The sequence below is a fragment of the Lathamus discolor genome, chromosome 17, assembly GCF_037157495.1.
Source record: "Lathamus discolor isolate bLatDis1 chromosome 17, bLatDis1.hap1, whole genome shotgun sequence".
NCBI lineage: Eukaryota > Metazoa > Chordata > Aves > Psittaciformes > Psittacidae > Lathamus > Lathamus discolor.
Window position 1 is genome coordinate 7,210,186 of NC_088900.1, and position 27,271 is coordinate 7,237,456.

Here is a 27,271-nt window from a genome sequence, read left to right on the forward strand (position 1 = left end):
TGGCGGAGGGCAGTGTCGGGGCACGGTGCCGGGGCAGCCAGCCTTGCTGTGCCCCCTCTTCCCTGCATCGTGCTGCCAGCTCCCCCTCCCCAGCTGGCCACAGAGCTGTGCTTGATGGCCCCCAGTTACCCCAGTCTGTGGCTTGTTGTCTGTGGCTTGATGGCCCCCAGGTACCCCAGCCTTTGCTTTAGCTGCAGGTGTGTCCTTTGCACACTGTATTTAGTGTTGGGACTGGGTGCAGGGATGGAGCCCAAGTCTTCCTTGACTTGTCTATTCTGGGAGCAGACCCAGAACCCTGGGACGCTGTGTGATCTGAACAGTGCATATAGTCAGGTCAGAGTAGGGCTGTCAGACCAAGCCTTCCTGCGTGTGGCTTAAAACGTCTGGCTTTGCTCCCTGGCCTCCTGGGTGCTGTGACACCAGCCGAGCTGCAGCGCTCGGGTGGCTGTGGCACACATGGAGCTCCCTGTAGGTCTCTTTGCTGACCCAGCAGGTCGCAGGAGCCATGAAATAATTCCTCGTTATCATCCCAATAGAGCCGCATGTGACTGTTGAGTAATGTCTGGCACATGCAGGGTTTCTGTAAGGAACGTGCCAGTTGGACGGGGGAGCTGCAAATTTGGTGACAGACCTGGAGACTCCTGAGCACTGGACAGGAAGCCAGGTTCTGCCTGAGGGCACAGGAAGCAGCAGAAGAGTGGCAGAAACTGTTGAGCTGGGGGCAAGGAAGCGCTAAGAAAAGCTCTTCTAACACTGGTGGATTGAAGCAGCAACAGGAGAAAGCTAGTAGGCTGTGGGGCAGAAAGCAGACGGCATCCCCGATTCACCTCACTCTCTCCAAGCCTCAGTCTCCACCTGTGTTATGTGGGGATGTCCATCCCTAGGTGGAAGGGAACGCAAATCTGAGGTTTTGTCTTACTAAAGACCTTTGAGACTCGTGGCCAAGCAGCCCTGCTGAAATGCATCGTTCCTGAGGCAGCTCCGAACAGCAGGAGATCAGTGGGGCTGCCAAAAGGACTCTGACAACTGCGAGGATTCAACCGAGCATTAGGTTCTCTCTGGAGGTCTTTCAGAACCCTCCAGTACAGGCAGTAAGGGTGACCACCGCTTCTGCCATTGGAAAGGGCAGGACAAGGATCCCAGAAACAAACAGAAGAGAAAACAGGCTTCTCCAGGCTATTGGTCTGGTGGTGAAAGAGCAGGATAATGTTGTGACGCATTCAAAACAGATGACTGGTGTCAGTGCAGCGCTGTCCTGTGGAGCTCCTGCCTCCCCGTGTCTCTGAGTCTGGGCGACCAAAGCAAGGCTCAGATGAGAATACCTTTACCAGCAGCAGCCGGGGTTAAGGCTGCTCTCGCTGGTGATAAACATGCTCTGGCCAGTGCTGGGTATGGGGTTAGGGAGATGCTTCTGCAGAGGCTGGTCACGCGCATGCTGGCTCAGAGCTCTGCTCGTCAGGCTCGGGTGGTCCTCTGGCTGCTGGAGCCCATCGCTGCCTCTGGGCTGGGGCTGGCTGGGGGACAGCAGTGCCGTTCTGCTGCTGGTTCTGAGGGGTTTGTTTCTTGCTGGAACAGACTCAAAAGCTGTTGCAAAAAGGATTGTTTTGGAACAACCTTTTCGGAACCCTTTAGCAAAGGTCAAGTTTCTGATTGTAGTCTTTTTCTCAAATCAGAAATGATCCAAGAGTCTCAGACTGCAGAAGTCTTGCTTCTGGGGAGTTAGTCGTTTGCCTCCGTGAAGCACTCTGACTTCAATGAAATCGTGTGGTATTTCTTTGGAGGTGTTCCAGCCCTCTCTGCTTTAACCCCCGAGGGACTGGTAATCTCGGAATGGTGTTAGGTGGTGTGCCTGTGATCTCATCCAGCCTTGGGGTGAGAGGGACTGCGGGAGGGGGCCGTGGGTCTTTGGGGCCTTCCCTTTTGCTGTTCTCTGCCTAATGTCTTTCTCAAGAACCCCTTGAGCTTGCTTAGAGCCCCTTATTTCCGAAGCCAGGGTGTTTCCTTGAGTCTGTGGTTGTGTCCACAGGAGGTTTTCGGTCAGGCTTGTCGCAGGATTGCTGTTAGTAGCGAGCGGGTGGGTGGTTACCAGCACAGGTGATGTGCTTGGAGCGCATTTGCAGTGGCAACCTGGTCTCCTCACTTCGGGGACCGGCTGACGAGGAAGGGCCGGGTGACTTTATGCGTGTTGCCTCACTGCCATGACCCGCCTTGTCCGTTGGGTGTTCGGGATCTTCAGGGCATGTCAGCACAGCTCAGGAGCCCGGGCTGTGCTCTTCCGGGCTATGTGCGAGTCAGGAGTCATCTGGGTTTCACAAGAGCTCTCCCCAGCATCTGACAGGAGGGAGGTGCAGCAAAGCTCCGTCCTTCCTGGATCGTCATGACTCTGCTTTCCCGGCTTCTTCTTTGGCCCTTTCCTCCGGCAGGGATAGCATGGCAGCAGTGTCAGCCCGCACCAAGGCGGAGAAGCTGTGGGGCAGGCAGGGAGATGGGGATGCTGTGGGACGGGCAGGCTGGCAGCCAGGAGGCTCTCCTGCCCCATCCGGAGGCAGGCGCAGGCTCCACATTCCTGTGGCGATGTTGGGAATCTGTGTTATCGTCCTTCGGAGCATGATTCACCAGAAAGTCCTCCGGGAACGCAGCGGGGTTTCAGGTTTCCTGATCTATCAGCTAGCAATTCCGGGATTGCGAATATGTCAGCCCAGTCTCTCCTGGCCTGGAGCTTCGCCTCCCCCTCTGCTGCTGCTCCGACTGTGCTGGAGGAGACTTACTGAAAGCAGTTTGTGTTGTTTTGTGTTGAGGTTTCTTGTCTGCAAAGGTCCCAGTCTTTGATTTAAAGATGCAGCTTTTCAGCTGTACGACATGCAAATTCCCTCTGCATTCTGATGTAGCACTTCAGTGTCTGTTGTGCCGTGTAAGCCTCCCTGCCTGCCTGAGGTAAGGCTGGGGTGTCCCCCGTTTAATGACGGGGAGATCGAGGCGCCCAGAAACAGTACATCTTGCTCGGGGTCACTTGTGGAATCGGTGACAGCCAGGGTGGAAGCCAGGAGTCTTGGCTCCTTGCTTTAACCACTGGGAATTAAATCTGCTATTGTCTTTCAAACTACTGGGCTGGAGTGGTGGGTGTGTTGCTACATTGCAGAGGGAGCCAGATTTCTGTGCAGTCTCCTTTTTGTCATGTTCTTTTCAAGATGTTTTGGATCATTTGTCTCTCCGTGCCAGTGCATCTACTTTCTAATGGATTCTCTTCTGTGGCCCAGATGTGTGGCATGCCTGCTGGAATCTAGCTTCAATTTAGGGGCGTGTGCAGGGAGCTTAGAGCAATCAAGATGCCTATCGGCATGGTGCAGCCAGACAGATGAGAGGCCGGGGTGGATCCCGCTATGCATCTGCAACAGAATCCAACTGTTGCTGCTCCCAAAAGCAGAGCAGAATCCACAGGCAGCTGCTCCTGGCATTTCTCCCATTAGGAACTGTGAGGGGAGAGCGGTCACTCTCAGTGAAGACTGGAAGAGGAGGGCTTCTTGGGGTTTAGCCGGGGCCCCCCGTCAGCCTGCGGTGGCTTTCTGTCTAGAGCCTGGCTGAGCCAAGGGGCTGGGTGCCCTCCCTGGAGCACCGGCCTACTCCCAAAATGAAGGAGGAAGATGCCCCAAAAGCGTAACGTTCCAGAGGGAATCCCACAGCCAGTGAGGCTCATCCGTGCTGCAGGCAGCGTCTAAAGGTTTCCTTGTGGCGGCTGCCAGGTCCTTTGGGATCAATGCATGTGAGCGCTGCAATCTGACCTGGGAACTGGAGGGGTAGGGGCTGCATCTTGAGCATTAGTCCCTGGACTCTGCAAGCACCGTCTTAGGGGGGCCCCGGTTTTGTTCCTCCCTACAGTGTTCCCATGCCTGTGCTACGCAGCACAAGGGGTGCACATCAGTGCTGCTGAGCATCCACGTTCTCGGTGCAGTACTTTGGGATCTGTTCTGAATGCAGATGTGTCCGTTCGGATGTGCCACAGGCAGACCTGTGTCTCCCAGCCTGTCGTCGGTACGGGAGGCGGTCACAGCCCCTCTGGTGCTGTGCTGGCTGTGCCCTGGTGTCAGTGGGGCTGTGACCCTCGGGACTGCGGCGCGACGCCTTGCACAGCCCGCGAGTGCACGCAGCAGGCAGGGGCTCTGGGCCACCAGCAGCAGGAGCTGCTGCAGGGCTTGCTTTCTGGAATGCTGTCTGGCAACAGCCTCTTCCAGCGGGGCTGAGGGCTCCCTGCGGCTAGCCAGCCAGCGGCTGCAGGCAGCGTGTGCACTTAACGCTGCAGCTTGTGCCATATGGACCTTCTCCTCCTCCCTGCTTGCCCTCTCCGTGTCTCCTTCCCTGCTTTGCTCCCCTCCCCCTGCGAGTGGTTTGACAGAGCAATTGGGCAGGCACTGGGACAGCAGCTCTGACATAAATCTCTCCTGGTGTGGAATAAGGGGTATAAATATCCAGAGAGTGATGTGATCTTTCCAGCTGCTATTAATAGGTCCCTGGAGAACAAGAGCGAGCGAGCGAGACTGGCTGACACTTAAAGGGCTAGCAACTCCCTTATGTGCCGTGAAAATTAATCAGCGCTGTGGCTTACCATCTTCCTCCAGGCTAGAGCAGAGCCCTCGCGAGGTGCATGGCGAGGAGGTGGAGGAGGCGGCGGAGGAGGAGGGAGCAGCTAACAGCTCGCTCGTTAGGAAGCGGTGATAGGCCAAGCTGGGCTGCTCATGGAGGATCCCACTCGCTCAACGGGAATGCCGGGGCGGGCAGTGCGGTGGACGGCGCGGTTGGCGCAGGCGGCTCTCAGCGTGTCAGCTCTGCTTGGCCTCGCAGGGAGGCAGGTGCCAAGGAGCCCCTTCTGCAGGCAGGGGGGATTCTCTGGCAAGGGATGGCAACCTGCAGCCTGCACCTTGTGGTGATTGCTGTCTGTCGGGGATTACGGGTCTGCCAAGTGTGCTTTGCTCTTTGCTTCCATGCCATCCGGGGCACAATGTTTTGCCCTAGAAGAGCAGGCGCTTGACTTTTGCCAATGGTATGTCCCCAAGTGTGCCTTTGACAGCTCAGGACCAGTGTGCGCAGTGCTGCTGGGCTCTGGTGGCGCTGTTCAGAGATGCAGGGTTTGGCCTGGAGCCCGTGCTTCCTGTCCCTGGGTGGCAGAAGAAATCTGTGCGCAGCATCTGACCTGTGTGGTCCAGATGGGAGGAGTAGACCACAGGCCCAGGAACCCCCCATGTGCTGGGAAATTTCTCAGCCTGTACACGGGAAAGGTTCTTGAGTGCATGGTGGAGGTGGCACACGAAGCACTTGGCAGATGTAAGCGGATAGAGAGGGATGCCTCAGCTTCTCTGAACGTGAGGTTTACTCTCCTCCCCCCCTGCTCCCCGAGGAGTGGGGAAGATGTGACAAGCAGTAGGGGTCTCTGCAGCTTTGGGGTCACTGGCTGGGGTGGTGAGGAGACTAGCAGAGGAACACAGGGCTCCGATGCAGGAAGAGTTGGAGAAAGCCAGGAGTAGTTCTCATGGCATTGTGCATCTTTCCATACCGGCACTGCCTCCAAGGACTTGGCGGTGAATGCTGTTCAGGCCAGGGAAAGCTGGTGTGTGGGAGCCTGCAGCCCAGAGGCCGGGTGCTCTGCCCTAACCTCCTCTTCCCTGCACGCTCTGCCTCAGCCTGCGGGGCTATTCAGAAAGCTGGGCTGGGTCTCCTGGCAGGAGAGCCTCACGCTGCTGTCCCAGCAGGCCTGTGGCACGTTGCATCATCCTGCTGGGCTGGATGCTGCAGTGGATGCTGCCTCACCCAGGGCCTTGGAGCAGGACCTGCAACAGTCCCTCAGGCCCCTGGGAGAGACGGGGATACTGCTTAGCTGAAAAGTGTCAACACTTCCGGCCCTGCAGTTGCCTTGCAGCCCACCGCCTCCTTCTCCTCAGCGGCCTCAACCTTCTTAGTCTTCCCCTGTCCCACACCAGCTTTCTTGTTATAGGCTTGCACCATTTTCTCTCTGCTCTGTTGTCTCCTTAGTGTTTGGCAGAGCAGAATAAACTTACTTAGCTGCGGAAGGGGTCCCTGAAACCATCGGGCACCAGATTTCTGTTCCGGGTCACAGAGTTGTCTGAGCTCTGGGGTCTGCAACACATCCCTAAGGATCCTTCCGCTCAGCAGAGCGCAGGCTGCCACGGAGCACCCTGCTCTCATCGCGGCCTCAGCAGCAAGGGCTCTCGTGTCCATGCCCGTGCCTCGGAGCGCGGGCCGGCTCCATGCACGGCATGGGTGGGAGTTAGCTGCTTGTCTGTATGCAGCTGGCTGGGGAGCGGGATCCTTCGCTTGGAGGGCTGCTGGCTGATTCCCGGCAGGAGCGGCTCTGGGGCTGTGTCCGTGTGAGGAGCACCCACTCACCCGCTGCCCTCTTCTCCTGCAGGTTTCTGACCAAAGGGCCTGGGAGCTCCCTCCACTGGCGCTGTGGGAAGTTTTAGCCAATCCAATGCACCCTGACAACAAACTGCCCAGCCATGGCAAGGCAGGCAGCAGCGGTGCCCCGGCCCAGCACCACAACGTGAGCCAAGCACCCCCCTGCAACCTGGGCTCTAAGGGTGTGGGGGCAGGCAGCCATGGCGGCAAGGCCACTCAGATCTCCCCTGGCAACTCTGGACTGAAAAACAGCCAGAACACTGTCCCAAACTTCAGCTCCTTGAAGGGCAAGGTGAAACGGGAACGAAGCATCTCGGTGGACTCTGGAGAACAGCGAGAAGCCAGCACCCCTTCACAGGACACAGAATCAAAAGGTAATAACTCTTCTAAACCTTGCCTCAGCACGTCCTACTCGTAGTTGCTCCAAGCATCCTGGCAGGGCCTGGGATGGGAGCAGCTGTGAGTATCTTGGGTTTCTGTGCTGCGGCTTCTGTCCGGGCTTGTCCTGGCTGCCTGTGTGCCTTTGCATCATTGCTCGTCACATCCGTGGGTTTGGGACCAGAGTGGCAGAGCAGTGTCTTTACGTTCCAGCCCCTAAACTCTTTGTTACGTAAAGAATCTGTGACTCTGGTTTTCATGGGCTGCTGAGGCCAGCTAAGCAAGAGCATGGTTCACTGCAGCTGCACTGAACACCCTGCCTTGTGATGTGCAGACTTGGGACCAAGTTGAGTTGTTTTCTGTCTCCTCGCTGTTGGCAAAGAGCTGCTTTTGTGGTGTTCTTGCAGCTGCCCGACGACTCGGTCGTGGTTAGTGAGGAGGTGCTGTGAGGGTCGCTGTCTGAACAGTTCTGTGGTTTCACCAGCGATGGATGACTCTTGTGTTACAGTACGTGGCTTCTGGAAAAGGGCTGAGTCAGTGCTTCCAAACCCTCTGGCTTCCCTGTCCTCACCAGCCTTCCCTGTAGCCTCTTGCGTTCCGCCAGGCTCTGTGCTCAACGGCTGCGTGGGATGCTAGAGCATCTCGGAGGGGGGTTGTTGGAGCAGAAATCCCAGTGGGGCCCTTGGTTCCAACCAAGACTCACACCTGGTCCCCAGACGCAGTGCCGCTGTTCTGGCTCGTGCCCCTGAGCATTTGATTTCACAACCACATTTATCCATCCTGTGTCTGATTCCTTTCCCTGAGTCCCTGGGTGCCTTTAGCAAAGAAAGTATTCTCCCTTAGCTGCATCAGCTGCATCTGAAAAATGGAGGGAGGCAGGGAAGGCCCCTGCCCCACTGATGTGTGCAAAGAGCAGAGTCTGTCTCCCTACACAGGAGGCGACTGTGCCCTCCTGTTCCATTTTCAGGTTTAATTGCTAACCCACAGACCCCTTTCTTTTAGGGTTGGTGCCCAAAGCTCTCTGGTTTGTGACATCAGTTGGACATGTGCTGGTTTTGCAGACTCTTTTCAGACAGTAAGGAATCTGTATCATTTGAGCCATAGCTCTCACAGGGCAGTCTCACCAGGTCTGGCTGCTAAGACAGGGAGCCCAGACCTAGCAGATGCTTCAGGATCTTTACCACGGCTGGGCAGATGTCAGCGTAAGGCATCTTGCCCAGTGCATCCTGGCTGGGTTGGTAGGGCCAGCATGCAGCACGCAGTCATCCCAGCCCCTGCCAGGTCTCCTCAGCTCTTCTGATGGCTCCGTCCTGTTGCAGGTGAGGTGGCTCCCCGTAGCAAGCGACGGTGTGTGCTGGAAAGGAAGCAGCCATACAGTGGGGACGAATGGTGCTCTGGGCCGGACAGTGAGGAAGACGACAAGCCCATCAGCAGTGCACACAGTGAGTGTCTACCTCCTTACCAGCTCAAAAGCTTGAATGAAGCCAGATCCTGCAGCTCAGCAGGGCAGGTGGCACTGGCACCTCTAGCTTTGGCTCTGCGTGCTGATTTAGCTGGCTGTGTGGTGTGGTGGGCCATTGCAGTTGGTGGTGGTTGTGCTGGGGAATGTTTGCAGCTGTGCAATGAAGTGTGGGACCTATTTTGTGGAGATGCTACTGAGATGCTGGAGGAGAAGGTGTTGAGGTTGAATGTCCCTGTTGTACCTGGCTCCAGCCACACTGGTAGCAGAATTGCCATCTTGAAAGCGTGCCTGGCTAAACTCTGGTTAAGTGTGCTTACCCTGGTCATAGGGGCAGCCGGACCACGCGACACACATTGCTTTTGTTGCAGCAGTTAGGTCTGTGCCAGGCCACCCATGCAGCTGTGCTTTAAAGGTGACTGAGTCTAAAGAGTCTCTCAGGGTCTTGACAGGGGTTCAGGCAGGGCTGAGCTGGCCGAGGTGCGCACTGTTTGGGGCAATGAGCTGTAGGTGTCTCCTGTTTTCCAAGAGCATCAAAACGCTTTGATTTTTATTTTCTGTGTCTAGAATTCGGTTTGCTTTCAAATTGCAACGGGGAGAATATCCGAGGGAAGAGGGCAAGGTCCTTCGGGGCCCAGGGGCTGCAGCTGATGGAGAACATAGGAATGTATAAAATCAAGTACTGGGTGGCCTTTGTGCCTGCCAGCATACCGTAGCCATCCTCTTCAGGATGTTCTCTTGTGCTTCTCTGTGGTCTGCAGCCCTTGTGGGAAGGTCCAGTGCTGCCTCCCTGTCGCTGCCTGCCTCAAGATGGGCCTTGGAGCAGGTTAGAGCAGGTCGAGGTGGGGCTGTCCAGGGGCGAGGGCTGGCAGCGAGGCAGTGTGCATATCCCCGTGTCACATTTCCAGCGGTCTCTCTTCCCATTAAACGCTGCTGTGCCAGGGCTGGGCTGTGGTGCTGGTGTTCCCAGGTCTGCTGCTGGGAGCTGAGTGCCGGGAGGCTGCTGGAAGGGGAGCAAGGGAGCCTGCTCTGGGGGAACAGAACAGTGCGTGAGGAGGGAGACGAGAGGAAGGCAGGGCGCGCTTGCAACGCTTATTAATATTAATTAGGGCTATTATTTAATACGGCTGATGACTAATGCGGCTCCAGCACCCCCGGTGCCCGGCCCGCGGGCACGCACGGGCGGAGAGCCTCGGGCAGCGCTGGGGACCGGCAGGCGGCGGCCCCTCGGCGCCGGGGATGGCCGGGCGAGTGCTGCCACCTGCCGCCGGGCGGCGGCTCTCAGCCGGCCCCGGCCCGGCCTCGGCAGCTTCGCTCCCGTTTTTCCTCCCTCAGATTGTAATGTAGCAGATCCTGCGATGTCCACGGCCTCACAGCTTGGCCCAGGGTCCAACCCGCTGCCGAACCTGAACGAGACCGGCTCCTCCAGCGTGCCTCATGGTGCTGCCCCCGGCTTGCGGTCCGACGCTGCAGGTGGCGGGGCGGGAAAGCCGCCCTCGCAGTTCGTTTACGTCTTCACCACACACCTTGCTAACACGTAAGTAGCAAACCTCCTCTGTCCTCCGGGGATGGGCAAACTCTGTCCTAAACACACGCTTCCTCCCAGCAGTGCCCGGCACTGTGCCCTGCGACACATGCTGCGGAGCACGTCTAGTCAGCATCCAGCTGAAAGATTCACCCTAACCGTCATGGTCTGGCTTGGAAGAGCTAAGGGGCTGAGTGTCATGGCGGTGCCCTGTAACACTTGATACTCTCCACTCAATTCCCCTCTTCTGTTCCACACTGTCTCAGCATTGGAATCCTACCAAGGCTGCTTAGGTCTAGAGTTCTTCTACAACACAGATGTGGTGCAGTAGATCCCAGAGCATCTCAGTGACAGCCAGCTTAGGGCAGCAGGCACAGGGCAGAGCCCAGTGCCCAGCACATGGGACATGGGCAGAGGGAAATTCCAGGGCAAGCGGTTATCAGTTGGAGAGCTTCACTGCGGCCTGTGTGGGACAGGGGGAGGACTCTGAGAGTATCACCCTACTTGGTGACTTCCAGAGATTTCCCGCAGGACTGACGAGTGGAGGCGGCCACTGGGGCTGGTACAGGTGGGATGGGGCACAGTGCCTCTTCTCCAGTGGTTTGTGCTCTCTCCCCAGAGCTGCAGAAGCTGTCCTGCAGGGCCGAGCTGACTCCATTCTGGCCTACCATCAGCAGAACGTTCCGCGAGCAAAACTAGACCAGGTAAACAGGCTATGAACCAGTGCCTCTGTCGGCACATGCTGCTGACCCTTCCCTTCCGAGGCGGCCGTTCTCCCCCAGCTCCTGGCTCAGCTGCGGAGGAAGGGGTTGCCCTTTTGGTGGGGTGGGAAGCTGCTTTGCTGTGGGACGTCATCAGAGTTCTTCTGTCAGCCGTGGAAAGTGTACACACCTGGCTGTGCATTTCCACAGCATGTGTAATGGCAGCTGAGTCTTCCCACAGGGAGCAAAGGGGAAGTGCCACAGGGCATGGTTTTGCCACAGAGAGGTCTCCAGCAGGGTGCAGGGGAGCATTACCTACTTAGGGTTTTCCTGCTCAGGTTTATTTCCCTTTTCTCTGCTAGGCACCGGCTCCTAAAGTGCTGGGGGTTGCTGAACCACTTCCCATTAACCCTCCTGCTGCCAACACTCCACAGTCCCAGCCACCACCGGCACCTCAAGCGAGTCAGCCGCAGGCACAGCCCGCCCCGCCGCAGCCCCCACCACAGACCATGAGTCAGACACCTCTGCCTGCACCCAGCAGCTTGCCCCAGGAAGGGTCAAGTGAAGATGTCCGGAGAGATCTGACTCCCAACTCTCTGGGGAACAACGGCGGCAGCAACCAGCCTGGAAGCAACCACCCAAACACACCCACCGCATCTGCCACCACCATGCAGCCTGGGCAGGTGGACTCCTCCACCACATCTGGCTCCAGCCTCCTTGGGGAGGGCCAGGGCACAGCGATGCCAGGGAACGGGCAGGCAGGTCTGGGCTCCAGGAACCCCATGAACTCGGAGGGCCTCTCAAAGGAGCAGCTGGAGCACCGAGAGCGTTCTCTGCAGACCCTGCGGGACATTGAGCGCCTGCTGCTGCGCAGTGGGGAGACCGAGCCCTTCATGAAGTCCAGCCAGAATGCGGGTGAAGGTGGGACTGCCCCTCAGCCACAGGCTGCCCCTGCCCAGCCCCCTGCACCCCCCACCGGCATGAAGAAGTATGAGGAGCCTCTGCAGTCCATGATCTCCCAGACCCAGAGCCTTGGTGGGCCCAGCCTGGAACACGAGGTTCCCCACCATCCAGGTGCTGACATGGGGCAGCAGATGAACATGATGATGCAGCGGCTGAACCAAGACAGCCTGACACCGGAGCAAGTGGCCTGGAGGAAGCTGCAGGAGGAGTACTACGAGGAAAAGCGACGGAAAGAGGAGCAGATCAGCATCCATGGCCGGCCCATGCAGGAAATAATGATCCCGCAGTCCATGGGGAGCATGATGATGCGTGGGCCCCCACCACCCTACCACAGCAAGCCTGGAGAGCAGTGGCCTCCTGGGATGGGCAGCCAGCTGCGGGGACCCATAGATGTGCAGGACCCCATGCAGCTGCGGGGAGGGCCGCCCTTCCCGGGGCCACGGTTCCCTGGAAATCAAATGCAGAGAGTCTCTGGCTTCGGAGGGATGCAGAACATGCCCTTGGATGCTCTTGGGCCCATGAATGCCATGCAGAGGCCTGTCAGGCCCGGAATGGGATGGAACGACGATATGCCTCCTATGGGAGGCCCGGGGAACTTTCCGCAAGGTACCCTGCCCTATCCGGCAGGGCAGGGGGACCCTGAAAGGTTCATGAATCCCCGTGCCAGGGAGGAGATGCTGCGGCATCAGCTGATGGAGAAACGCCCAGTGGCGATGCAGAGGCCCATGGGGATGTCCAGCAACGCCATGAGCCAGGGCATGGAAATGGAGAGGATGATCCAGGCCCACCGGCAGATGGATCCATCCATGTTTGCTGGGCAGATAACAGGGGACAGCCTGAGCAGTGCCCCAATGGGAATGGATTTTGCAGGCACTCGGGGCATGCTGAGCCCCCCTATGGGTCAGTCGGGCCTTCGGGACATGGATGCACCCATGGGCCCTGGCAACCTCAACATGAACATGAATGTCAACATGAACATGAACATGAACCTCAATGTCCAGATGACCCCACAGCAACAGATGATGATGTCGCAGAAGATGAGGGGCCCTGACATGATGGCCCACCAGGGCATGAGCCCTGAGGAGCTGGCCAGGGCCAGGGCTCAGAATGGCAATGGCAGCACAATGCTGGGGGGACCCCAGAAAATGATGATTCCTTCCCAGTTCCCCAACCAAGGACAGCAAGGCTTCTCAAGTGGGCAAGGGCCTTACCCCAACATGCCCCAGGAGATGGGCAGCAGCTCGGACATGTTCAGCCCTGAGCAGGGTGCCATTCCCGTCGGGAGCATCAGCGGCACCACCAGGCTCAGCCACATCCCTCTGCCTCCCGCCTCCAATCCTGCTCCCACGCAAGGGGGGAACCTGGCCAACATGCACCCGGCACCGTCCCGGGGGCTGGGCCGCCGGCCCTCTGACCTCAGCATCAACATTAGCCAGATGAACTCCCCCAGCATGGGTCACCTCAAGTCTCCCACCCTCAGCCAGGTGCACTCGCCTCTGGTCACCTCCCCTTCTGCCAACCTCAAGTCCCCGCAGACGCCCTCGCAGATGGTCAGCATGCCGCCTTCAAACCAGTCCGGACCCCTCAAGTCCCCCCAGGTGATGAGCTCCTCCCTGAACGTCCGGTCTCCAACTGGCTCACCAAGCCGGCTGAAGTCCCCTTCCATGGCTGTTCCTTCCCCTGGCTGGGTGCCATCTCCCAAAGCCACCATGCCCAGCCCGGGAGTCAACCAGAGCAAGCAGACTCTCAGCATGAACTCGTCTACTTCCATAGGAGGACTGGATCAAGGTATGATGGGTTTCTTATGTGTGTGCTCCATTCTGGGGAACATGCGGGCAGGGTTCCCCTCCAGCCCATGTATTCTCGCAGGAGCGGGGAGGTGCTCATCCTGGTGCGTGCCCGTGTGTCTCCTGGAGCTAGTCTCTTTTCCAGGAGTCCACCCAGGGCCTTTGCCAGGTAGATGGGAGGGTGAACAGAGCAGCTTTTACTTCAACCCCAGCTCGCGTGCTGTGATACTGGCTGCAAAAGATGAGCCAGTGCTGGGTGGTCAGGGGCAGTTTAAAGTAAAGTTCGTTGCCGTTCTGGAGCAGGGTCTCCACGAGCGACCCTGGGTCAGGAGGGTGTCTGTCAGACACTCAGGGTCTGGAGGATGCCGGGCCGTGCCAGCTCTGCATTTTGCAGCCTTCTCTGGTCACTGCTGCTGGCAGGAGGGGCTGCGGTTGCTGCCTGATGGGAGCAAGGCACGGTGTGCAGGAGGTGCTAAGCTGCTTTCTTTCTTGCTTGCAGGTTCACTCCCTTCTGGGCCTCGGAGCAGCTCTTCCGCACCAGCCAGTAACACCTCTAGCACCATGAATCCCAACATGCCTTTTACTTCCTCTCCGGATCCATCCCCCTCCCAGAACCCCCTCTCACTGATGATGTCCCAGATGTCCAAGTATGCCATGCCCAGCTCCACACCGCTTTACCACAATGCCATCAAAACCATCGCCACCTCTGATGACGAGCTGCTGCCGGACAGGCCTATGCTTCCACCTGGGAGTATGTCAGGTACGTGCTTCTGGGGCTGGACTTATCCCAGGAGGGGTCACACCATCTTGTGGCTGCCAGGGGTCGGAGGCGCCCGGTGGAGGAAGCATTAGGGAGGGTGTTCTCCCACCAGCTGTCATGTCAAATAGCTTAAATTTGCCCTCAGTCGGAAGAGTCTGTTCACTTCTTTGTCCTGTACCCAGGCTGCCCATCAGCTTTTGGCTTGGGTTTGCTGTCTGGAAGAGCATGAGCCCATCTGGCATTGGAGGCACCCTTTTTCCATGAGCCCTGGAACATTTTGGAGCTACCTTCCCCCTGTGCAGACACGTCGGCCGTGGATTTTCAGGGCTCCTGGATTGTCTCAGGCCCAGGACTCACAGGCAGAGGTCTGCTGCTTGGAGCCTTGTGCTCTTGTGCAGTGGGATGGGGACACTCTGAGCAAGGTGTGGGAGTAGGGAGTTTTGATGGAGTCCAGGTGCCTACATGGGCAAGGCCATCACAGCATAGTTCTGATCTCAGTAGGCGACAGCCAGACACGCTCCGCTGGCAGGCAGCACTGCTGGGGACAGCTAGGCAAATGAGCTCTTTGCGTCATTGGTGACCAGCCCGAAGGGGAATTCCAGCGTGTTGTACCGCTTGATTTAGGCCTTTAAAGCTGTCTGGTAAATATTTCTGGCAGTTTTCAAAATGAAAAATCACCTTTTTGACTCTTTCACTGCAGAGTAGTTGTGGGAATCTCCACAAGTAGTCACTTGGGTTGACCTCAGGCACGCAAATGTGCTGGCTCCTTCCCAGTCTGAACCCCTCCGCAGGCACGGGTCACTCTGCTGTGCCAGTGAGCACAGTCTTCCGTCCTGGACAGCACCTGGGTCGGCCTGCAGACTCTTTTGCTTCTTTGTCTCCTCGCTACCCAAGATCATGTGTCGCAAGAGCTTGCCGGGTGGCTACCTCTGCAGGCAGGCAGTGGTGAAGGGTCACAGCCTGGTGCCTTGCAGGCAGCTTAGAGCCCTGCTGAGATCATGGGGTAGGACTGTCCCAGCGTGCTCAGACTCTAAAATCAGTGGGCTGTAAGGAGCTACAGCTCCATCCTGGGGCTGGCTGAAGCTGGAACAGCTCTCTGCTGCTCCCAGGCTTGAGGAGCTGGAGTCTGAGGCACTTTTTCCTGGTGCTGGTTCTTTGTGAGCCCACCTTTGGGGTTCTAGCTGAGCATCATGCTCCATGCTCAGGGCTTTCTGAGCAGGAACGCTAGGCAGTCATCCGGGATGTGGATTTTGCAGTCCCAAGAGGTCTGTGGGCAGAGTTAACCCTTCTTTCTCTCTTTTTTCCCCTCTCCTTAGGTGTGACGGGGAACCAGCCAAATCAACTGCACTTGAACTCTGTGGGGCCTGGATCCTCTCAGAGCCCCATGGGAATGAACCTGCCTGGTCAGCAACCGCTCTCCCATGAGCCACCCCCCACCTCCATGATGTCCTCCCCAAACCCTCTGGGCTCCAACATTCCTATGCACCCAAGCGCGCCTGGGCCAGGCGTGCCTCCCCAGAACCCCATGATGCTGCCCCCAGGGCCACAGGACTCGATGAACCAGCAGTGTGGCCCCGTGCCCAACAGCTCACAGATGATCCCTTCCAACCAGCTCGTGTTCCCCCGCATGCAGCAGCCCCACAACGCCATGCCGTCTCCCGCTGGGGGCATGCCCATGGCCCCTGGTGGTGGAGGTGGCCCTGGGATGCAGCAGCATTACCCGCCAGGGATGCCCTTGCCGCCTGAGGAGCTGCCCTCCCAGCAGCCCGGCCAGATGCCCCCTCAGCAGCACATGATGGGGAAGAACATCCCTCCTCGGATCGGCGAGACCTACCCAGCCGTGCTTCCTGGGGTGGCATCGGTGCTGAACGACCCCGAGCTCAGCGAGGTGATCCGCCCCACGCCCACCGGCATCCCCGAGTTTGACCTGTCCAGGATCATCCCGTCGGAGAAGCCAAGCAGCACCTTGCAGTATTTCCCCAAGAGCGACAGCCAAGCGCCCAAATCGCAGCCTTCCAACCTCCATCTCATGAACCTGCAGAACATGATGGCTGAGCAGCCCCCAGTGCGGCCAGGTATGAATGCCCCCAGCCTCCCTGGGCAGCAGGGCGTACAGAGGGGACTCGGCATGCCCATGTGTCATCCTGGACAAGTGCCCATGCTGGGCAGGACAGGCATACCGCCCCAGCAAGGCATGATGGGCAACAGCATGCACCAGGGCATGATGTCCCCGCAGCAGAGCCTGATGGCCCAGCAGAATTTCATGCTGATGCAGGCCAAGCAGAGGAGCATGTCTGTGTCGGGGGAGATGTATGCCCAGACAGGACACATGATGTCACCTCAGGGCTCCCTCATGGGGCCCCCGCCTCAGCAGAACCTCATGGTCACGCACCAGATGAGGCAGAGGAGTGTCTCCTTGGACAGCCAGATGAGTTACATCCCCGGGCCCGGGAACATGGCAAACCTGCCTTTCTAACCCGGCCGGCACTCAGCTGGGGAGGGCACGGGGCTGCCTCTGCAGACATTTTTAAACCTTTCCTGGGGGACGGTTGGGGGCCAACGCCGGTGGAGGACACCACGTGGGATGCTTTTCAGATCGGATTCGCCTCTACACAGAAAACCAGATGTGCAGTAAACTTGATGCGAATTGGGTTTCTTTTTCCTTTCTTTTCGGGGAAGGGGAGGGTGGAGGGGCTGGGAGCAGGGCTGTCGCGCTGAGCCCTGCGTGGTGGCCAGGGACATCCAGACCCAGTGGCAGTTTGTAAAGTTTTCATTTTTGGTTTTCCTCTGTCAAGTGTTCTTCCTCCCCCCTCCCCCCTCCCCCCACCCTTTTTTTCCTTTTTTTCTTTTCTTTTTTCCTTTTTTTTCCCCCCCTTTTTTTCTTTGTAAACAAACAAAATGTGCAAGAGGGTTTTTGGAACTAGCTGTAAATAGGTCGCTGGGAAAGGCAAAACTTGTGCTGGTTTTTAATTGTTCTGTATTTCTGTGTTTTAATAGAAGCCTCAAAACATGTTTTAAAAAAACAGAAACAAAAAGAAAACGTGCTGAAGGCAACAGTGTGCAAGGATTGAGAACTCTCCTGAGGGGCAGCAGGAGGATCCCCCAGGGTGCACAGGGCATTGAGAGATCCCATTGTAGAGTGACTGTGTCAAACCTGTGTTGTTCCCGTGTCCCAGAGGTTTGCATGTGCGGGGTGTATGGCTTCGTGCGGATCCTAGGCCCCTGCGGATGCTGTGCTGAGCACACAGCTGCAGCCAGTGACTGAGGCCTCTCGGGGAGGTCAGAGCTGTGGCCACGGTGAAGCGCTGCTGGAGCAGCCTCCCAGGATTTGGCTGCTGCTGCTCCGTGGTGAAGCTGCTGTGGCTGAGCTGGGGATGGTGCTGGCCCTTGGGCTGGAGAAGCGGTGAGGATCTGGGCTGTGCAGGTGGTTAACGTGCCGGACCTGAAGGTCTCGACCAGCCCCGTCACCTTCAGTCCCTTCCCTTCGTGCTGTGTCACCTGCGGGCAGGGTGGGGTGGTGTGTAGGGATAGATGGGCTCCGAGATGAGTGAGGTGAAGCGTTCCTGTGCTTCCAGGAGAGGTGAGCTGAGAACCCTGCTCTGCTGCAGCTTCCTACACCAGTCCTTTACCAGTCTGTCACCCTCTGTGACTGTGCTGCGCCTCCTCTACCTCTGCCATTGAGTGCTCTCCCAAGTCTTCCTCATGCTTGTCAGTGATCCATCTCCAGAGTTTCAGAGGCAGTCTTTGCTCCACCTCGCCCTGAGCTACTGGCGGCAGCCCTGCTCTGCTGCGCAGTAGAGGTCCAGCCACTGGTGAGGATCTGTCCCTGTGTGTGATGCTCCATCTTGGTGTAAGAGTTGTCTTGTACAGTGTCAGTGGCGTGGCCCCCCCGTGCTTTGGGCAGAAGAGGTTGTGTTGTGGCCCCATTCCCAAGCTGGCGGAAGCTGTTCGAACGACTCCAGCTGCTCTGGATGCTCCCTGTCCTCCGCTCTGTAAGGTCTTCCCGCCCACGGTGCTGATGGTTCCCCCTGTGTTTGCTCAGAGGGGACCGCAGGATGACACGCGTGCACTTCTGCAACGCACCGCAGCATCTCTGGACCTCTGCAGGGACCTCTGCAGGTTCCAGCATGGAGTACCCTATGGGTATCCGGCAGTGCACTCAGGGCAGGCGACTGCTGGGGGAACACGCACTGGAGGGTTGTCTCTGCAGAGCCAGACTTAGCATACTACCTCTCTTGTAACAGAGCTCGCATTTCCCTACATGCTACTGCAGGGAGGAGAGCGCTTTCAGAAAGGGAGATAGTCAAGTAGCAAGCAAATGGCAGGGCTTTTTATCACATTACAAGCTGTTGAGGAAGGCCGGAGGCTGTCCTGATCTGTGAAAAAATGGAGCCACAGTGTCCAGTTAGGAATACCTTGAAGTCCCGGGTGTTTTGTAGCAAGCAGTACTGGGTGGGAAGAGTGTGTCTGGATTTGAGGAAGGCTTTCACTCTGGTCTCCAGCTTGGTGTGGTTTTATTGTGCACAGGGTGAGCGCACAGCCCTTTCAGAGATGGCAAAATGGGAACAATCCTGGGAGGTGCTCATCCCTGCCTTGGCAGTTGGAGTGGAGGAATGAGCCCCAGGCTAATGAAGTGTGCTTTGGACCTGGGGTGATAGCTGGTTGGATTCTCTATCCGTTCAGAACATGCGTTTCACATGGGAGGATGTGGCTTTAGCAGATGCAGCTCTTTCTAAGCCTGACTTGCCTGAAAGGCCGTGGCTTCTCGTGGCTGCACTTCAGGGTGTTGGCTGCCCGTATTTTCTTGTAAACATCCAGATACCAGTGCCAGCCCCCAACCTTGCTCGTCACCCACCTGCTAGTCTCAGTTAATTTGAAGCCATACTTTTTTCTATATGTAAGCTTTTTGTTTGTCTGTAGACAACCGTTGTTTTAGCCTGGTTGAGATCTCCACGTGTCCATACCTTCCCTGTTGATGGCTGAACATCCGATGGGAGAAGTAGTGCTGCCTAATACCCCTCTGCGCCACGGCCGCTCCCGGCCGCCTCTGTGAACAGCAATATCGCAGGAGCTTCTCAAGAAGCTCACTAACAGCCAGTCCTTGTTAGACCCAGGCCAGGTTTGCCACCAGCCGGTTGCCCACTGCCGTGAGCTGTGTCTAGTCTCGTGTCTTGTAGTTTATTGCTCGGCTTCTCGGCTTGAGTTCTGTGTCCTGACTCCACCTAATCGCGGTAAAAGGTTTGCCCATGTTTTAGCCATGATTTCGCCACGTTTTCCAGCTCCAGAAAAAATGACTGCTGGGAAACCGCATCTTTCAGTATGTCAGATAATCACACACCCAGAAGTAGCTTTCACGTTGAGGTAATGGTGACTGACCTGTTCTCTGTCATCCCATGGAGAAACTTCCCCAGTCATTTTGTACCATTATATAAATATATATATAAATATAAATATATAAATACAATATGTGAAGACATCTTATTGGTTTTTATTTGAAACAATTTTTAGGCTTGTTTTTGGGTATCTGTGCTGCCTGTAATGTATTGACCTGTTTTATAGGTGCCTTTTTATTAAAAAGACAAATTTCAAAACCTGACCCTGTGCCTGTCTTCAGCGGCCGCGGGACTGTCTGCGGCACTGGGAGCGGATGAGCAGCGCTGAGCTCAGCCGGCATCACCTGCAGCACATCACAGCGGGGCCGGGGCTTTCAGAGCCGCGGGGAGAGCCCCTTCTGCGCAGCACTCCCAGGTACATCCTCATTCATGCGCTCCCTGGTGCACCCTCTGCTGCCCACCGTGGTGTGCGCGTAGGAGGATGCTCTGCTGCAGCACCCCAGCTCCGTCTCCTGGGAGGCCGTGGTGCCCCCCAGGAGCTGCGGAGGGAGAAGCGTGCTCTTGTGGGGGTCTTTGTGTCCCCCTATTTGGGGTCGCTTCACTGGGGACCGGGGCTTTCTCTGCTCCTCAGGGAAGGGCCTGCCTGCTCTGAGCCAAGCCTTGCCCAGACTGGCTGGGCCAAATGGGGGCATGAGGGTGGCTTTCCACCGGGGTAGGAGGTGCTGCACTCAGTGCGAGAGGCTCTGTAAAGCAGGAAGTAACTCGGGTCTGGACTGACACTCACAGCACGGCAGAGCTGTCTGCAGCGCTGGTGAAGGGAAATCTGAGGAAGCTGAGCTCTGTGGTTTCCATGTGCAAACAGCAACGCGTGTCACAAAGGTGCCATCAACCCACTTAGTGCTCTCTACTGCTTTTCCCTTGTGGAAGTGGGATGATGACAGACAACTGCTTACAAGCACTATACATGAGAAGGGGGTATTTTATTTAACTGCTTATTACAGCCTACCTCAAAACTTTCTAAAAGTTTCCCAAGATATCAGTACTAAAGCCTACAGTCAGAATAGATGTGTAACCCATTCACTCATACTTTGCCTGCAGATTTCCTTGTTACCTCGTGAACACTGAGAATTTGACACTCTGACTGTTCATTTTGCCAGTAACTTTATTGTGTAGAAACACAGTTCCCATCAGAACCAGGGCTGGGGAGGTGTTTATGTGTCTGCAATGGGTTTGCTCAAGGGTAGGACTGTGGACCTAGACAGCAAGGGCAGGCTTCAGAGAGCTGCTCTGCTGCTGCTGCTGCGCGTACATGCTTGGGTAACTACGGTTGCCATTACCTGCAGGTTTTGGCTTTGAAGATGCAGTGCTGCAGGAAGCGGTGGAGGGCTCTTTGTGTGAAAGCCTTATGCTTGGGGAGTTTTGTCCTCGAGTCACAAGTTGAGAACGAGATCTCTGCCTGAGCTGGACTGATGTAACATGACCCCTTCCGTAACGACTGGTCTTCTTAGCAGGGCCCTTGGGTACGGGGGAGTTCGGCTGCAGCCGAGCCCTTTGTTAGTGGGTTGAACTTCAGAACTGAGTTTCGCACAAAATTCCTGCTGCAAGAGAACTGACGTTGTTCCCACTTTGCTTAAACAGTGAATGGCAGAGCACTGTGTACCTGTGCCATTGGAGTGAGTTCTGCACCCCCTGAGTGTCTTGTTCCAGTTGCCGTGGCCAGCGAGTGCCTGCTGCCTCCTTTGGGCATGTCTCTACCAACCCAAGCCAGCAAAGTAGAGACCCGCTGAGCTTCTGTCCTCAGTCCATTGACTTGGCTGCGTTTCTTTCCTTGCCTCTAGCACCCCAGCCTTCTGCCTGGCTCCATGCAGAGGATGCCTGCAGGCAGTTTTGTGAGGAACAGGTGAAAACGTCAGGTTCAACCTACTTGGGTTCATCTGGCCCTTGCCGGAGTGACCGCTGGACAGAGTGTTCACCGACTGCATGGATTTCTACAGGCGTGAGAACCAGAAGGAGCCAGGGCAGAGTGTCTGGTGGGATCTGGGTGTGGGGTGGCTGTCGGACCTCAGTTTCCTGAGGACTGAAGGAAGTGGTGGGACGCTTGTGAAACTTGGGACTGAGGCCACACGCGTGCCACTGGGAAGGCAAGGCCCAGGCAGCTCTGCCCTGCAGGCAGCTCTTCCCAGCTAGAAAGTGGAGATAGAGGTGGTGTTGTCAGACTCGATCCCGCTGCCCTTCCTCGTCACCTCCAGGATCTCCTGCAGGGTCTCGTGGCTTATGCAGCCAAGCTCCTGCAGGATCCGGAAGAAGTCGTTACGGAACTTGACTCCAACGAAGGCATAGAGGATGGGGTTTAGGCAGCAGTGTGTGAACCCGATGGCCTCTGTCACCATGATGGCCGTATCCAGCTGGTCTTCCAGGAGGCAGTTCTTGGTGAAGGCTTCTAGCTTGGTAAGCGTGTTCAGGAAAATGACAATGTGGTACGGGCTCCAGCAGAGCAGGAAGACACCTGTGACCAGGATGGCCACACGGACAGCCTTCTGCCTCTGCAGGCGCTGGGACTGACACAGAGCCCGGACGATGGCCACGTAGCAGTAACACATGACCAACAGGGGCATGAAGAAGCCCACGGCATGGTAGAGGAAGCGAGTTGCCAGCCAGGCGTTGTTGCCATCAATCCCAACCTCTGGAAAATAGCAGATGCTGCGGTTGCTGTCATCCGTCCAGACTTCCATGAAGATGAGATCAGGTAAGGTCAACAGCAGTGAGCAGAGCCAGACAACCGCGCAGGTGAGGTGGATGGAGCGGGCTCTGCGCTTGCGGTAGGTGTGGATTGCATAGACGATGGCCAGGTAGCGGTCCACGGCGATGCACCCAAGCAGCATGCTGCTGCAGTAGAAATTGATCTTGTGGACAGCGCTGAGGATCTTGCAGAGGAACTTCCCAAATACCCACCCAGCCAAGCTCTCCACCACACTGAAGGGGAAGGTGAGCAACAGTGCCAGGTTGGCCAGGGTGAGGTGGAACAGGAAGGTTTCTGTGGTAGTGCGAGACCGTTTGAACCTCTCTAAAATGACCAGGACCAGGGCATTGCCCACTGTCCCCAGCACAAACATCAGTAAGTAGATGAGGGGCATGAAGACCTTTCTGAAGGGGTCCCTCTGGTTGCCGACCACAGATGAGGCTGGGTTGAAGCAGAAGTAGCCCTCCAAAGAAGGGGTGGTGTTCTCAGCTTCATAGTAACCGCTCAGCTCCACCTGGCTCTGGGGAACAGAGAGGCTCTGGTTAATGGAGGGGAGTTTCTGCACACGAGAGCCCGGTCCCCCTGCTGCACCCAGCAGACTGGAGCAGAGGATTCCCACATCCCACAGCCTGCCTGCCTCAGGAGGACGTGCTGCCTGTCTGCAGTGCGGTGATGTGGGAAGCCCCTCTGGTGCCAGGAGGTGCAGCAGCTCACGACGAGGGCTGTCCCAGTCTCTAACAGTGGGCGCTGCTCAGTCTGTAACCTTTACCTAGCGCATTTGGGCATGCTCTGCTGTCCAGACAGATGACCAATTTCATCTTCCGGTTCTTGCCATATAACCAAACACGGTACCTGCTGGCTTTCACTTTCTCTCACAGCACGGAGCCCTCCCCTACCCATTTCTGAGCCTGACTGTCCCACCCCCATCCTGCCTGCTGCCAGGTAGAAAGATGGTGGGATTCACCACACAGCACATCTGTACCCCAGTTATGTGCACAGATCCCGTCCCCTTCTGCTTCTGTTCCTCAGAGACCTCGGAGCTGCCTGGGGCACGGCAAGGTGGGGACAGCAGCAGCGGTGCTCAGATGACTTTCCACGCACCCAGAGAAAGGTGTGGGGCATGTGTTCAAATGCCTCTGAGGCACAGCAGTGGGGATGAATGCTGGAGAGAGAAATCGGTTCTACCAGTGAACCCTGTGGTTCTGAATTAATTGTAGTCAGGGCAGGAAAGGGAACCTGAAAACACCACTGGGCCCCGAGGCTGACACCAATGAGGAAAGTGCGATGGAGCCACTGCAGATGTGATTCACGCCTGACCTGCGGCAGCTTCTTACTAGGTGAGCGGGCTGTCCTCAGGCTGGGGCTGTGGGCAAGTCCCAAGTGCCGGCAAGCTGGAGCCACACACAGGACAACCCCAGGGATGGTGGCCGTGCTCTGCCTGGCCTCTGGTGCCTCAGGCAGAAGCTCCATGTTCGCAAGAGCAAAAGGCTCAAGCACAGATGAGCAGCACGGGAGGCTCGTGTCAAGCTGAGAAACCAGTGATAACTGGGGAGAGCGCGGCAGCAGTCACCCTGTGCTCCGCACACCACCCCCCCCTTGCTCTCTAGAGACCAGTGTGGAGACTCCAGTGTCAACCACAGCGGAAGCCTCCGCTCGCTGCTTTCATACCTTTCACTGCCAGCTGTGACTGTTTGCACCTGCTGCTCCTTCCCTCGCCGAGTTCCCAGCTCTAAAACCAGCCCTGCTTTAACCGGTTGTAGAGCTGATCAGGGGCTTTGCTCCCCCATGTACCCCTTACCCAAATGGCCATGACCAGCCTTGGGTCCTGCACTGTGCCTGGCTAAAGAAAAGGGATTTACGTGTTTTCTTTCTTGGGCATCCTTCATGGGCAACACACTGGGTGCCTCTGCATGCAACTGGCCCGGGTAAAGAGGTGACACTGCTCCAAACCTCAAACACCCGTGACTGTCTGCCGATTGTAGCGGTGAGCTGCAAGCCTTTGGCGAGAAGCATTTTTATTCCCGAACAACAACAAATTTTCTGGTTTAGGTACGATTCTGGGGATTGGAGATGGCTGCTAAAGACAAAAGCCCATAGAAACCCCTCCCAAACGAACATTCGCTGCCTAGTCCGTACCCAGACCCCGTGCCAGGAGCTACCGACACACTCAGAAACATGTGATTTGTTGGCAAGGGCCGGATCCTTGAATCTGGCCCCCAAAATACCAAAAAAGCAACCCAAGAACCTTTGCAATGTGGTACACCAAGCAAACCAGGCTGCTCAGGGCACGTGGGTGACCATGCGGAACACCCGACAGGAACATGGATGTGTTGGAATGGGAAACTTCACTGGAGAGAGGTTGGAGGGTTCCAGCTTTAAAGAGGGGAAAAATTATGGGAAATGGCTGGCTTTGGTGGCCATAGTGGCCTCAGCGACAGTGGGCGGGCAGCCTGCACAGTGTTCAAAGGCTTTGGCTGTTGGAGAGTTTCCAGTATCACTTTGCCTGCGGAGCTGAAGGAGCGGAGGCCAAGCACCACTATCAAGACACCATCTGCTTGCTGGCAGTAGGCAGGTAGGGTTCTTACCGTAAGCCACTCACTAGGGGCAGGGGAAGCGTGTGCTGAGCTGCGCCTGATGCGTCCTCTCATGTGCATCTCTGAGCAGCGATGCACATGAGTGACTGTGGGTGGGAGAGGACAGAGATGAGTTGAAGACAAAGAAAAGAGGATGAAAAGTCAGAGTCTGGGCTGAGACAGGAAGGGCAGGGACCCAGAGCTGCAGGAGCTGCACTGAATGTGCCAGGCCAAGGTTCAGGGACTCTGCTGTGACTCCCACCTCCAGGAGCGTGCGTGTGTAGGGAAACACTCGTGCAAGTCCCCTGCAACACAACTGCAGCCAGACTTTTGGTGGGTGATAAAGTGGTGTCTTTGTAGCTGAGCAGTCAAGTGCATGCCAGGGAAGCCTATTCCTGCATACTCTTTGTTCAGGGATCCCTTTTCCCCTCTAACCCACATCTTAGAGTTATTCCGGTCTCTGCGTGTCAGCTGCTTTTCTCAGTTCCCCACAACTGCCAGCGATCAAAACATTTGGCTGCAGAAAAGAAACAGCTTGTGCACTATTAGGGATTTTCCATGTGAGTCATTCCCTTCCAGCCCATGCCATGGCCGGGACAATCACACTGCACTCTGAGAGCCTTAAAACTGGAACTGCCCACATCAGCACACGTTACTGACAGAGCTTCTGCTCATCTCCTCTCCAGGCGCTGAACTAGGGAAATGCACAAATAAGAGCAAAGCCTCTGGGAACACCACGGTGCCTTATGGAAGCTCCCAGGAAACGCATGTCACAGACTCCTAAGCACGGGAAGTGCGAGAAAAGGAACAAAACTGTTCTTGCTGCGGCACCTGACTGTTGGTCCTTCAGAGAAACCGAACGAAACCTGAGGTCTGCTGCAGAGCCACTCTATTACAAAATAAACTCTGAGCTGCAGGGTTTGAAAACCAGGCTAATGACAGCGCGGCTCTGGACTTCCCCTTGGATAGCACAACATACTCTAAAAGGTGCAGCTGCTGTCTTGCAGACACTTGCAGACACAGGGGAGAGAACTACGGGGCAGAATACACAGTACCGGTATCGTTGCTCCATATTAGAAGAAGTACTTGCAATTTATCTTCCCCTCTTTAAAAGTCCCCTCCTGTGAATATACTGCCTATTCCCCTTTCAGCAGAGCCTACATAAGCCTGTTCGTGCAGAAGGCCGCGGTAGGAGCATGTGGGGTCGTACCCAGGGTTTTCATGGGCAGAGAGAGCTCGCACTGGTTTCGCTTGGGCATTGCTCTCCACCAGCGCAGCGTGATCGCTTGCAGTGCCTTCATCGGTCGGGTCTTAAGGGATGCAAGGGGAGATTGTGAGGCCTAAGAAATTGTTCCCCCTCTGCCAAGAGGAGGGGTGGAAGATGCACAGACAGAAAACAGGCCTTTCAGCCCACCCCAGCTCTACCTGCTCTCCCTGTTACGAAGCAAAGCCAGGCCTGACTCACCAAGTCATAGGTCTCTGATGAGTAGCTGACAGGCCCCATGGTTTCAGGGGCAGAATCCGTCTCTCGTCCAGCAGTTTCAGCAAAAGTTCTTTTTTTGGGGTGGAGTTAATCATTTAAGCGTGTAAGGAGGGACCTGGCATGCAACAATAGAGCATTTGCAAGGCAAATGAGCTCCTGGCATAGGGTGACCTGATTGATGTAAAGATTAGCATCTGGCTTTATCATCTTTTTTCTAGTACTGAAAGCTGACTTTTAAAGTACAGTTTGAAGAATCCACGTTCCTTTGGTCCATACTAGGGAAGACACAGAACGTCCAAGAAAGAGGACGGATGCATTGGGTGGGAGAGATGCTGACGAGGGAGCTGCGCACCAGGGACAATCCCTTTGCATCGGGGGACAGCAGCTCAGGACATGGCAGCATCCCTGCGGCAGGAAGGAAAGAAGGAGATAAAGGACAGGGCTGTGCTGATCGTATGTCCCCTGAGAACTGGGCAGGAATAGGTGGAATTACTGCACTAGGCGGGTCACCCAGGCCTTACGGCCACGGCTGCTGTGGCGGTCGGAGGAGGGAGCAGCGGGGCACGTCCGTCCCACTGCGTCCTGCACACCTCCCATGGCCCCAGGTCTGCGTCTTGCTGCCGAGGGCGGGCGTGAAGAACCTGAAGCTGGCCGTAGCTGCGAGGACCCCGGGGAACAGCTGTCCATGCGGGGGGACAGAAGGAGGTTTCCGTATCCTGTTGTGCCCGTTTCAGAAAAAACGCTTTAACGCAGCTCTGCGCGGAACAGCTGGGGGATTACCAGCATTTTCAAGCCGGTGTTTTACGATCCCGTTCCTGCGGCGCCTCAGTTCGCCAAGTCCTCGGTTAAACAACAGCTCCCCGCAGGGGAAGTGGCGATTTCTAAGCTGTCACGATCGGCACGGGGCTCAGTCCCCGTTTTAACGTCCGCGTGTGTAGTCACTGAACCATGCCGACAACGGAGCCGCGGCCCCTCTCCGGGCCGCCCTTCGGAAACAGGAGTGTTTCCGTTGTCTCTGCTGCGGCCCAGGACGCGAGCGGGGCGGGGGCCGCGCTCGGGCTCGCCGGTACAATACGGTACGGCCCCCGCAGGGGGCCCTCCGCCGCGCGGCGCGCAGGAGGGCGCGGCGGACGCGCTCACGTAGCCGGGGGGGGCGCGCGC

At 56.8% G+C, this 27,271-nt stretch overlaps 2 protein-coding genes across 5 annotated transcripts in view; one reads left to right on the forward strand and one right to left on the reverse strand.

Moving 5' to 3' along the window:
- BCL9L (BCL9 like) overlaps positions 1–19,577 on the forward strand; it is a 61,650-nt gene extending 42,073 nt beyond the window's left edge. For 3 of the 4 annotated variants that reach the window (XM_065697136.1, XM_065697134.1, XM_065697135.1), the window contains 7 exons: positions 6,419–6,782; positions 8,106–8,228; positions 9,581–9,782; positions 10,390–10,474; positions 10,834–13,222; positions 13,721–13,981; positions 15,298–19,577. In XM_065697136.1, the coding sequence (XP_065553208.1) occupies positions 6,482–6,782; positions 8,106–8,228; positions 9,581–9,782; positions 10,390–10,474; positions 10,834–13,222; positions 13,721–13,981; positions 15,298–16,457 (4,521 nt within the window). In that variant the 5' untranslated portion in view covers positions 6,419–6,481 and the 3' untranslated portion in view covers positions 16,458–19,577. Of the gene's footprint in view, positions 1–6,418; positions 6,783–8,105; positions 8,229–9,580; positions 9,783–10,389; positions 10,475–10,833; positions 13,223–13,720; positions 13,982–15,297 lie in introns of those variants that run through there. The other variant, XM_065697137.1, reaches the window with a different exon arrangement.
- A 698-nt stretch (positions 19,578–20,275) lies between these two features.
- On the reverse strand, positions 20,276–27,229 carry CXCR5 (C-X-C motif chemokine receptor 5). The gene is made up of 2 exons (XM_065697145.1): positions 26,093–27,229; positions 20,276–22,574 (listed from the first exon to the last, which is right to left on the reverse strand). The coding sequence occupies exons 1-2, from the start codon at positions 26,129–26,131 to the stop codon at positions 21,498–21,500; spliced, it is 1,116 nt and encodes a 371-aa protein (XP_065553217.1). The 5' UTR covers positions 26,132–27,229; the 3' UTR covers positions 20,276–21,497.
- Between the last annotated feature and the right edge of the window lie 42 nt (positions 27,230–27,271).

Coding starts and splice junctions, on each gene's coding strand:
- CXCR5 (XM_065697145.1), bottom strand. CDS start 26,131: ATGGGGCCTGTCAGCTACTCATCAGAGACCTATGACTTG. Junction 22,575..26,092: donor CATCAGAGACCTATGACTTG/GTGAGTCAGGCC, acceptor TCTGTTCCCCAG/AGCCAGGTGGAGCTGAGCGG.